The sequence below is a fragment of the Tachyglossus aculeatus genome, chromosome 3 (genome assembly GCF_015852505.1).
Source record: "Tachyglossus aculeatus isolate mTacAcu1 chromosome 3, mTacAcu1.pri, whole genome shotgun sequence".
Classification (NCBI taxonomy): domain Eukaryota; kingdom Metazoa; phylum Chordata; class Mammalia; order Monotremata; family Tachyglossidae; genus Tachyglossus; species Tachyglossus aculeatus.
In genome coordinates this window covers 64,839,066-64,851,305 of record NC_052068.1, presented here as the reverse complement: position 1 = coordinate 64,851,305, position 12,240 = coordinate 64,839,066, and the positions used below count along the sequence as shown (strand labels likewise).

General features: G+C 47.4%; 1 protein-coding gene across 2 annotated transcripts in view; it reads right to left on the bottom strand.

Annotated features, from left to right (window-relative positions):
* The window catches only part of SLC29A3 (solute carrier family 29 member 3), a 45,697-nt gene that overhangs the window by 27,922 nt on the left and 5,535 nt on the right, over positions 1 to 12,240 (bottom strand). For both annotated transcript variants that reach the window (XM_038743973.1, XM_038743972.1), the window contains one exon: positions 11,933 to 12,222. In XM_038743973.1, the coding sequence (XP_038599901.1) occupies positions 11,933 to 12,222 (290 nt within the window). The remainder of the gene's footprint in view (positions 1 to 11,932; positions 12,223 to 12,240) is intronic.

Sequence of the window (12,240 nt, the reverse complement as noted above, 5' to 3'; positions counted from 1 at the left end):
CAAAGCACTGTACTAAGTGCTTGGGATAGTACAACAGAGTTGGTAGACATGTTCCCTGCCCACAAGGAACTTAGAGTCCAGATAATAATAATGATGGCATTTATTAAGCACTTACTATGTGCAAAGCACTGTTCTAAGCGCTGAACATGGGGAAGACAGACACTAATACAAATGAATTACGGATATGTACATAAGTGCTGTGGGGCTGAGGGTGGGATAAATATCAAGTGCTCAAAGGGTACAGATTCAAGTGCATAGGTGATACAGAAGGGAGAGGGAGTTGGGGAAAAGAGGGCTTAATTGGGAAAGGCCTCTTGGAAGGTTTGAGGGTGAGGACTTTGAAGGTGCTAAACACTGGGACTTTGCATTTCTGCAAACAGCTCAGCAGCCATACAACCTGCTCTTGATAACCTGTGGTGACAGAATCCCCATCCTCTCTCCAGCTATTCAATTTTACACTTCTTCCTGCCTCCAGAACACCTCCACTTGGATGGCCCATCAGTACCTCCAACTCAACACCCAAAGTGAAATCTCATCTTCTCACCTAATTTTCTCATTACTGATAGAAGCATTAAGCTATGTGTTAGACAGTGGCAAGGATACTAGAGCATCAGAATTAGGATGGCCCATCAGTACCTCCAACTCAACACCCAAAGTGAAATCTCATCTTCTCACCTAATTTTCTCATTACTGATAGAAGCATTAAGCTATGTGTTAGACAGTGGCAAGGATACTAGAGCATCAGAATTAGGCATAGTCCCTGTCCCACCCAGCGCTCACAATCAAAGGGGCCCTGGTCCAAAAGCCCACAACTAGCAGCTCTCACACTCAAATCAAAAATAAAATCCTGCCTCCTCCGCTTCTTCCTCTCCCATGTTTGCCCCATCTACCCCTTCCTGTCCACCCAAGAAACTACCAACTCTGGTCCAAACTCTCCTAACCCACAGTTACATTACTGTGTCAAACTTTTCACTGGTCTCCCCCATTTCCCTCCTCTACCTCCTTCACTCTATACTCCACCCCACTGCCTGAATCACCTGCTTGAAATTTCCCTTAGCACTCACCTCTCCATTCCTCAAAACCTCCAGTGGCTATCCATCCATCTGTCTCCTCCTCCTCGATCAATCAATGGTATTTATTGAGCACTTACTGCATGCAGAGCACTGTGCTAAGCATTTGGGAGAGAAGCAGCATGGCTCAGTGGAAAGAGCCCGGGCTTTGGAGTCAGAGGTGATGGGTTCAATCCCGGCTTCGACAGTGGTCAGCTGTGTGACTTTGGGCAAGTCATTTAACTTCTCTGGGCCTCAGTTCCCTCATCTGTAGAATGGGGATGAAGACTGTGAGCCCCACGTGGGACAACCCGATCACCTTGTAACCTCCTCAGCACTCAGAACAGTGCTTTGCGCATAGTAAGTGCTTAATAAATGCCATCATTACTATTACAATATAACAGAGTTGGTAGATGCATTCCCTGCCCACCATGTGTTTACAGTCTAAACCCCTCACCCCTAGGTTGAAGGTCTTTTAGCAACTCTATGTAACCCATCAACTCACTTCAGCTGCTGCCCCCACAGTGCGACTCTTCTCTTTGCCCCAGCTCACCTTCTATTGATACCCCACTCTCGACTCTTCCACTTCTTACCCTCACTCACGCTGTTCTCCTAGCTTGGACCTCCCTTCATTCTCCAGTTTCCCAGAAACACAGCTCTCCTCATTCTCAAAGCCCATCTTGACCTTCAAATCCCACATCCTCCAGGGTTCTTCCCTGATTAATTCACAACCCCCTGGTCACGTCACCCCAACAGCCACCTCTGCAGTATGTTGTATTTTAATATTCAATTATTTATCCAGCTATTAATAGTTGTAGTATTTGCTAAGGACTTACTATGTCCATGCACTTTAATAAGTGCTGGAGTAGATACAATATAAGCAGATCTGACACAGTCCCTGTCCCAAAATGGGACTCGCAGTTTTTTTAACGTTCATTTTAAACATGAGGAAACTGAGGGTCAGAGAAGTAAAGAGTGTTGCCCAAGGTCACACAGCAGACAAGCAGTGGAGTCAGCATTGGAACTCAGACCCTCTTACTCCCAGGCCCATGCTCTACCCACTGGGCCATGTTTCTGACATTTATAATTCTGTTATATCTTTTATATCCTTGTTTATTCTCTGGCTCTCACCCCTAAATTAATTGTGTTGGGTCTCCCCCTTTAGACTGTAAACTCTTCGAGAGCTTCTGTCTCACTCTCTCACACACTTCATATACTGCATTTTACTAAATATGTGCTCAGTAAATATGACTGGTTGATTAGAAACCTAACTCATGAACAATTGAAATGTAAAGATAATTTAAAAAAACTTCATGTTGGCCAATAAATTACCCTCTTCCTCCATCAAACCTTTTATCAGGAGGATTAACAGAAGAAAAATGAATTGGTGTGAGGTTCATTTCCTTTCTATTCTTCTGCCCAGAATACCACAAAAGTGCTAATGAGCAGTGAAATGCCAAAAGCCAGGAGGACAGGTGGGCAACAGGGTCAGTCCATCATATTTACTGAGCACTTACTGTGTGGAAAGGCTTGAGAGAGTACGATATAACAATAAACAGAGACATTCCCTGCCCACAAATGAGCTTACAGTCCAGAGGGTGGTGATTGAACCACTGGTGGGCTAGAAGTAAGCCTCGGATGTTCTGGGGGTACTACTACTAATAATAATGATGGTATTAGTTAAGCGCTTACTATGTGCCAAGCACTGTTCTAAGCACTCAAGTAGATACAAGGTAGTCAGGTTGTCCCCATTTTACAGATGAGATAAGTGAGGCCCAGAAAAGTTAAGTGACCTGCCCAAATTCACACAGCTGACAAGTGGCAGAGCCGGGATTAGAACCCATGACCTCTGACCCTCAAGCCCGTGCTCTTGCCACTAAGCCAAGCTGCTTCTCTAACTCTGTACTAGTTTTACAATTCCCAATAGTCCAGGGGCAACCAAGAGCATATGGGCAACAGCCCCGCAGACTGGAGGCCAGGGCCACTGCCAGTTTGGGCTGGGCTCACCGGCAGTCCACCTCACAACATACTATGGTGAGGGCTCTGCTTGGGCCTGTCCAGACATGACAAGGGCTAGGGTGACCTGTGCTGGCCATTTTTAATCAATGCAATTATTGCATGCACAGCACTGTAGCAAGTGCTTGGACAATGCAGGGCTCTGAGAGAAGAAGAGGGGAACCAAGGAACTTGGAGGATCAGCTTCTGTGTCCCCCAGAGCTGGCAGGAACGGGCCTTAGCTCTCTTTCCTTTGTTCTGACCATGGCTGGAGTGGGAGGAGGAAGAGTATCACGACGGCTCACAGCCTGCCGCTGGCGGCAGTCAGCTGACCCAGACAAGCCTCGTGAGTCACTCCGGCCCTACCCTGCTTCTGCTGGAGTTTGGAATGATTGTTGATGCCGCACTTCATCTGCTTCCTGGTGTGTCGCTCAATGCGGTGGAGAGAGCAGTCCTTTGGGGCTCCGACAGCCAGGACCCTGGGGGGAACCTTGCCCCCTCCTACTTCACCTCACTCCTCTCCTACTACAATCCAGCCCATGCACTTCACTCCTCTAATGCCAACCTTCTCACTGTATCTTGATCTCAGTTATCTCATGGCTGACCTCTCGCCCACAACCTGGCTCTGGCCTGGAATGCCCTCCCTCTTCATAGCTGACAGACAATTACTCTCCCCACCTTCCAAGCCTGTTTGAAGGCCCATCTCCTCCAAGAGGCCTTCTCTGACTAAGCCCACCTTTCCTCTTCTTCCATTCCCTTCTGTGTTTCCCTGACATGCTCCCTTTATTAATCCCCCCTCAGCCCCACAGCACTTATGTACATACCTGTAATTTTATTTATTTGTATTAATGTCTGTCTGCCCCTCTAGACTACAAGTTCATTGTGAGCAGGGAATGTGTCTTATATTGTACTCTCCCAAGCACTTAGTACAGTCTTCTGCATACAGTAAGTGCTCAATACAGTAAGCGCTCAACAAATACAATTGACTGACTCAGCCAGAAGAGCCCACTGGGTAACAAGGAAGGGGCTCGCACCTTCCCTGGTTCAGGACTAGACCTATTCTGTTAGTTGATAGATACAACTGCACCACTGCCACAATTTGGCTTGTCTCTGAAATCCCAATCTAGACAGAGGCTTCTCCGGAAAGGATTGTTGACGGAAGGCATGGAGTGGTAAGTTTCTGCCCCCATCTTCCTTACCCATGACTCAGCTAGGTGAGCTCATTCTCCTCAGGGCAAGCCCCCAAAGGGCCTCCCTTCCACAGGCTGAGAGGAGCCTGCCCAAAAGATTCTGGGATGGATGGTTCTGGGAAGGCAACAGCAGACAACCTAATTAAGGGCTGTGCCACACCAGGCTAAATGTGCCAGGCCCTTTCAGCTGAATGACTGGAGGTAAATAAGAGGCTTTGGCGCCTCGGTGGAAAGACTCTAATTTGGATTACATTCTCCAGACACTTGTAGTAATCAATCGCATTAAAGAGAGACCCTTGAGTACTAAAGACCTAAACCAGGTTCTAATTTGTTGGGGCAATTGCTTCTAGACGTTGAAGGGCTGCTTGGGAAGAAGTGAAAGGCAGCAAGTTGAGATCAATAACTGGACTTAGGAGGAAGCCAATGCAAAGGGAGGCAAGGCAGAATAGGAGCTCACGGGAAAAACTAGAGAGAAGTAGACAGTAATGGCGTGGAAGCAAGACTGGCAGTTGGGCTTTTTCCGCTCAGCACAGGGCACTGAGAAAGCTAAGTGCAAAAAAGGCATGTGGGCCTGCATCTAGGACTAGGTGGCTCACAAGAAAATATAGACCGACTCAAGGCTTAACTTCAAAAAATGGTTTAAGGGAGCCCCTCCTCCCATTCCCAATCCAGGCAGGTCCCCCTGAATGTCCAGGGCCTAAGAGGAATAAAGAGCCAAACCGACCAGCTCCCAGACTGCATTGCTCTGGCCCAGCCCCCTCCTTCCACTGGGAGATCTCTTATACCCTTTGCAACTGCTAAGTGGGCAGACCTGTGGGTATTGGCCACTCTGGCATGACTTCAAAGCCATGGCACACCAAGCCATTTAGATGGCACATGTGCCTTGGGCACAGCTGGGTACTCTCTGCTTCTTGGTCCATGCTGCCCCGGCTTGGGAGACCAACGCTGCCATCAGGATGCTCTTCTGCTGCTCTCCTCTGACCCCTTCCATGCTCTCTCAGCTACTCAGAGTGCTGTAAACCACCCCGCACCCCGGCCCACAATGGCAGCAGGGGTGTTTGGAGGGGCAGCTACAGCAGCCTGGCTCTAAAAGCAGCAGCTGCAGTTTAAACTCAGTCCCACTTCCCCAGGAACTCAACATGACCCCCCCCGCCCCGCCCCCCCCCCGGCTTCTCCCTGGAACCAACAAAGCAATGTACACTCATCCTGTAAAAATCCTGTAACCCGTTTAATTTCAAAGTAGAAAGCTTAGGAGCTGGAACTGTGTCTTTTCTGCATGTTCTGTGGAGCACCTAAAACTGGGATGCCTTAATAAGTATCCCAGGACTCCTGTACTACAGAGAAGTATTCTCACAAAATCTCCCCATAAAGAGAACTTTCAATGCAGTTCTAATAATAATGATGGCATTTGTTAAGAGCTCACTATAAGGGAAGCACTGTTCTAAGCACTGGGGGGGATACAAGGTGATCAGGTTGTCCCACATGGGGCTCACAGTCTTCATCCCCATTTTACAGATGAGGTAACTGAGGCTCAGAGAAGTTAAGTGACTTGCCCAAGGTCACACAGCAGACATGTAGCAGAGCCGGGATTAGAACCCATGACCTCTGAATCCCAAGGCTGTGCTCTTTCCGTTTTCACCCACATCCAAGGCCATGGATGCTCATAACCATTTCTTCCCAACATCAAACAACCCGAAGAGAAAGAATGCTCTTTAATTCCCTGATGGCGTTCTAGCCAGAATACTTGGCAAAAAACACACCTTAGGGAAGAAATGAGCTTCAAACCAACCCACCCATTCATCCCCAACTCTCCAACCTCAAAGATCATTTTTAACAGAATCCCAACATCCAAACTGGCATGGGCTTGATTAGGCTCCAGGCAGGAGATTTAATAATAATGATAATAATGACAATCGTGGTATTTGTTAAGTGCATACTATGTGCCAAGCCCTTAACTAAGCACTGGGGTAGATATAAGATAATCATGTTGGACACAGTCCCTGTCCCACAGAGGGCTCACAATCCTAATCCCCATTTTACAGATGAAGTAACAGGCACAGAGAAGCTAAGTGACTTGCCCAAGGTCACAGGTGGCAGAGCTGGAATTGGAGCCCAGGTCCTTCTGACTCTCAGACCCGTGGACTATCTACTAGGCAATGCTGCGATGACCCATTTAAAACAGGTCCTATTTAACAGCAGCTGCTCCACTGCACTATGTGGAGCCTGGTGTGAGTGGGCTTCCAGACAACATACAATAGTGAAACATTTGTTTTGGGGAGTCAGTAGAAATAGACCACTTGGCCTCGCTCCTGTCAGCTTCCAAAATTCCTTAAAAAATCAGTCACATTCCTTTTCAAGTTGAACGGGCACAGAAAGACTATGTGGAGTCTGGTGTGAGTGGGCTTCCAGACAACATACAATAATGAAACATTTGTTTTGGGGAGTCAGTAGAAATAGACCACTTGGCCTCGCTCCTGTCAGCTTCCAAAATTCCTTAAAAAATCAGTCACATTCCTTTTCAAGTTGAATGGGCAAGAAAGATTAACTGGTTTGCCCTGAGTCACCCGGAGACTCAATGGCACCTCTGGGAGGGAACCCAGGATGACTGCCTGCCAGTTCCACGCTCTAAGCATGATGCTGCTTTTGGCTGCAGCCTGGCTCCCTACTGTCTTGTTCCTCTCACTGAAGGCGTAAGTGGCCTTAGCTAAGATCCCATAGGTCTCTGGCCTTCTTCATTCTGGTGCCACTTAAAAAAGTTAAGTGAGCGAGGAGATGCAGTTCAAGGGGCTCTATAGTGTGTTAAGCACCTAGATTCTGCTCCTGGGGGTTTCTGTCAAAGGAAGGAGCAGCCTAGCCTACTGAGAAGCAGCGTGTCCTAGTGGACACACTTCCAGTCCTAGTGGAAAGAGCAGAGGACTGGGAGTCAGAGGACCTGGGTTCTAATCTCAGCTCCTCCACTTATAATAATAATGATGGTATTTGTTAAGCGCTTACTATGTGTCAAGCACTGTTCTAAGCACTGGGGGAGATACAAGCTAATTAGGTTGTCCCCCATGGGGCTCACAGTCTTAATCCCCCATTTTACAGATGAGGCCCAGAGAAGTTAAGTGACTTGCCCAAGGTCACACAGCTGACAGGTGGTGGAAACGGGATTAGAACCCACGACCTCTGACTCCCACGCCTGGGCTCTTTCCACTGAGCCATGCTGCTTCTCCACTTCTCTGGTGTGTGACCTTGGTCAAGTCACTAAACTTCTCTGTGTCTCAGTAACTTCATCTGTAAAATGGGTATTACAGCTCTGAGCTCCATGTGGGGCATGGACTGTGTCCAACCTATCTTGTATATACCCCAGAGCTTAGTACAGTGCCTGGCACATAAGTAGTGCTTAACAAATACCATTTAAAAAAAAAAACCTGCCTTAGGGCCCAAGCCACAGTCCTCTGAGGATCTCCTTCAATCAATTCAGGGCCAGAGGGCCACCCCCAAATCAAACAAAAATAGCTGGCAACACAGCCTAGGTATTCAGTCAAATAATCTGTTGAATTTGGTTTGATCCCCTCTCTCTGTCATCTCCCCCAACCTGCCGGACAATCATTTCCTATGCTGGTCGTATGTTGGCCAAGTAGTCCCAAGGCTTGTGCCATCATTTCCCCAGCTCCCAGCATCCGATGCTAGAAATGCTATTTCCAGTTTTTATTCCAGTTTCAACTGTCCCGGGTCTAATCTCTCTCAACCTCAGGCTCCTTGGCCTTCCCTAATTTCCAAGGCTGCGATTTCCATTTCTTATTTCAGCGGCTCCCAGGGAACCAAGAAAGAGAGTGAGACACTTTCGCAGCTATACCCGATCCAGCCCTAGGAAGACAGGAAGGGGCTCCAATTGGCTAATGAGCCTGGAGGGCAGCAGCAGGAAGGTGTGACTGATGGTGCCAAGCAGAGCCTTTTTTAAAAAACAGGCCCCACCAAATGGCCCCTTTCTCGGCAAAAAACAAAAGTGGCTAATCAGGCTGCAGGTGCTGGCTGGAGATGGAAACTGCTTGATTTTCCCCAAACCGGTCTTCAGGTGAGGATGTCAGATTAGCCGGGTGTCGCAGGAAAAATCAGGAAGAGCGCAGGAGTGAGGGGGGCTGGGAGGCAGGGAGCGACAAGGAATTAAGCAAAGAAAAATGGCCTAGAAAATGCAGACACACACTGGCATGTTTGCTTCCGAAAGCTTGGCCCATGAATCCAGAGGTGACATGTCTCCCATCTCAGGTGCCAAAAGCCAGAGGCTCGCTGGGGCACCAGGTACTCCATCTACACCTGCCAGCCCTTGGAAAAAAAGCTAGGAAGCATCAGAAAAGGCTGTGGAATGAGAAGCCACGTGGTCTGGGGAAAAGAGCTTGGGTCTGGCAGTCAGAGGACCTAGGTTCTAATCCTGCCCCTGCCACTTGCTTGCCGTGTGACCTTCGGCAAGTCACTTAACTTCTCAACACTTCTGTTTCCTGATTGATAAAATGAGGATTTGTTACCTGTTCTCCCTCTTACTTAGACTGTGAGCCCCGTGTGGGACAGGGCCATATCTGATTGTCTTATCTCTATGTCCAGGGTCTAGTACAGTGCTTGGCACATAGTAAGTGTGAGCCTGTTGCTGGGCAGGAACCGTCTCTATATGTTGCCAATTTGTACTTCCCAAGTGCTTAGTACAGTGCTCTGCACGCAGTAAGCACTCAATAAATACGATTGAATGAATGAATGAGTGCTTAACAAAAATCACCATTATTATGATTACTATTATCACAGTACTAACTACAGGAAGATGGAGAAGGCTCTACTTTGTCCAAGCTACCACAGGGGCCTGTCAGCTCCCCTTCTTTTAACACTTTTTTAACTCTCTCTGAAAATATTCCAGTAGTTGCCCATCCACCTCTGTATCTACAGAAACTCCTCACCATTGGCTTTAAAGCACTCCATCATCTTGCACTACCTCACCTCGTTTCTCTCCTTCTACAACCTAGTCCTCACACTGCACTCTTCCAGTGCTAACCTTCTCACTATTTGTGAATCTCGCCTGTCTTGCCACCGACCCCAGGAACACATCCTGCCTGTGGCCTAGAACACCCTCCCTCCTCAAATTCGACAATTACTCTCCCCTGACTTCAAAGCCTTATTGAAGGTGCATCTTCTCCAAGAGGCCTTCCCAGACTAAGTCCCACTTCTCCTCATCTCCCACTCCCTTCTGCATTGCCCTGATTTGCTCCCTTTGCTCTTCCACCCCTCCCAGCTGCACAGCACTTATGTACATGTCTGTAATTTTATTTATTTGTATTGCTGTCTGTCTCCCCAACCTCTAATTTGAAAGCTTGTTGTGGGCAGGGAATGTCACTGTTTACTGTTGTACTGTACTTTCCCAAGCGCTTAGTACAGTGCTCTGCACACAGTAAGTACTCAATAAATACAACTGAATGAATGAATGAATGAATGAATGAACGAATGAATGAATGAATGAACGAACCAACGAACGAACGAACGAACGAACGAACACACTGACTCCTTCCTGGGGTGGGAAGGAAGTGGAGGAAGAATGCTAAATACCAGTGGTCTTCACCACCCAACAGGACCTGTGGGATTCAAACTTGAGTGGGCGAGTAACAATGGGAAAAGCTTGAACTCCTCATAAGGAAAGGCAACTCCCAAATCCTTTTCAGAGATGAAGGATAACTGACATGCAAGAGATCTGACAAGCCTAGAATGGTGAGTCAAGAAGCGCTTAGTTCAATGCCTTGCATCCAGCGCTCAGTAAGGACTAATAACTACTACTAAGTTTGAATTTCAGTTCTGGGTACTACAATTCTCTGCTCCTATAATCCCATCTGCAAAATGGGTTTAAAAAGCCAGCCCCCAACTCCCATGAGAATTTGGAAATTCCCTTTGAATACCTGATTAGTTGATGTTCAGTACCTTTAGGACTTTGAGCTATTTCTCTTCTAAGTTGATGCATATTTTGTGAAAGGTTCTCAGGAGGGTCCCTTGCTTTTTTCCTGTCACCCTCATTCATTTGGGGAATTCTTCAGCTGCCATACCTAGGTGGGAGACTCACATATCTACCTGTCTAGCTCTGGGCCCTTCCCTGCTCCCCAATACCATATCTCCTCTTGCCTTGAAAACTCCACCTGGATGACTCAATGTATCTATACTGAACACTTCATCTTCCCAATCTCCCCATCTCCATTGGCAACACCACCCTTGAACCTGAAGCCCGTCACCTTGATTTCATCCTCGACTCCTCATGGCCATTCTGCTCTCACATCCAAATGAATCAATCAGTGGAATTTATTGAATGCTTACTGTGTGCAGGTCACTGTACTAAGTGCCTGGGAAAGTACAATACAACAGGATTAGGAGATGTGATCCCTGCCCACAAGGAGCTTACAGTCTAGAGGGGGAGACAGTCATTGAAAAAGATTAGAGATAGGGGAGATAGCAGTTTATAAGAATATTCACCTAAGCTAAGGGGATGGGGTGAGTATCCCCTACCAACATTTCTTCACAAACATCTCCTGGATTGGATATTTCCTTTCCACCTATTCAATCCCCACTAGCCTGGTTCAAGCCCTAAAATGTTAGAGAAGCAGCGGGCAAGAGACTGGACTTGGGAGTCAGAGGTCATGGGTTCTAATCCCACCTCTGCCACTTGCTGCTCTGTGACTTTGGGCAAGTTACTTAACTTCTCTGTGCCTCAGTTACCTCATCTGTAAAATGGGGATTAAGACTGTGAGCCCCATGTGGGACAACCTGATTACCTTGTATCCCCTCCAGCGCTTAGAACAGTGTTAGCACATAGTAACCACTTAACAAATATCATTATTATTAAATGGAATATAGTATTGCCCCCCCTCCTTGCCAGTCTCCCCTCCTCCAGCCTCTCCCTGTGTTAGTTCATACTCCAAGCTGTTGCCCAGATCATTTTTCTGAAACATCGCTCAGCAGATATTTCTCCTGTCCTTAAGACCCTCCAATGGTTGGCATCACCTTCCTTGCGGGCCTCCAGGCTACTCTCCAGCCCTCTCCGCTTTACACATCAGCTCTGCTCACACTTTGGCTCCTCCCAAAACCCTCTTGGCTGTGCCCTGTTCTCACTTTACCCACTTCCGTACTCTTGTGCTCACTGGCCCTGGGATCTTGAACTCCTTCCCCCTCAAACCAGCCAGACTGAAGCCCACCCCATCACCAAAGTCCTTCTAAAATCCCACCTCTTTCGATCAACCTTGACCGATTATTTGCAACCCCAATCAATTCTTTAGCTTCCTCTAGACTGATGTATTTATTCACGCCCACTCTCAGCATTTGAGTTTAGTGTATATTTGATTTGACACTCAATTTTATTTAAATTCCAATACTTGAGAATATTTTTTTATGGTTTTTGTTAAGCGGTTACTATGTACCAGGCAGTGTACTAAGCATTGGGTAGATACAACATAATCAGGCTGGACACTATCCTTGTCCCACATGGGGCTCACAGTCTTAGTTCCCATTTTACAGATTGAGGCACAAGTGGTGGACTACCTGTTGTACTGTATTCTCCTAAGCATTTAATACAGTGCTCTGCACAGTGTAAGCACTCAGTAAATACCACTGAATGATTGACTGTAGAGCCAGACCGTGGTAACTCCCACAGAGGGGGTAATTACCTGCTCTATTCACTGGTGATCTGTGCATTACCTGAATGTCAGAGGCTCCCTCAGGGGTGGGCTGGCTCGAGCAATTCTGGAGCTTGTAGATCCAGTACTCCTTGGCTGTGACGAAGAAATTCCAGGGCAGCAGAGAGCCAATCCCCAAGCAGAAGAAGATGATGTAGACCCCACTGAAGCGATCCTCAGGCTTATGCTGGCTGTAATGGCTACCTGTCTGCCCAGGTATTAGGGGCTCTTGTTCATCTGGGAAGGGGTCATCTAGTTCCCGGTATACAGAGTTAGAGCTGTGATGAAACCCATCTTCTGAGACAATGGCCACTGTTGGGAGGAAGGACA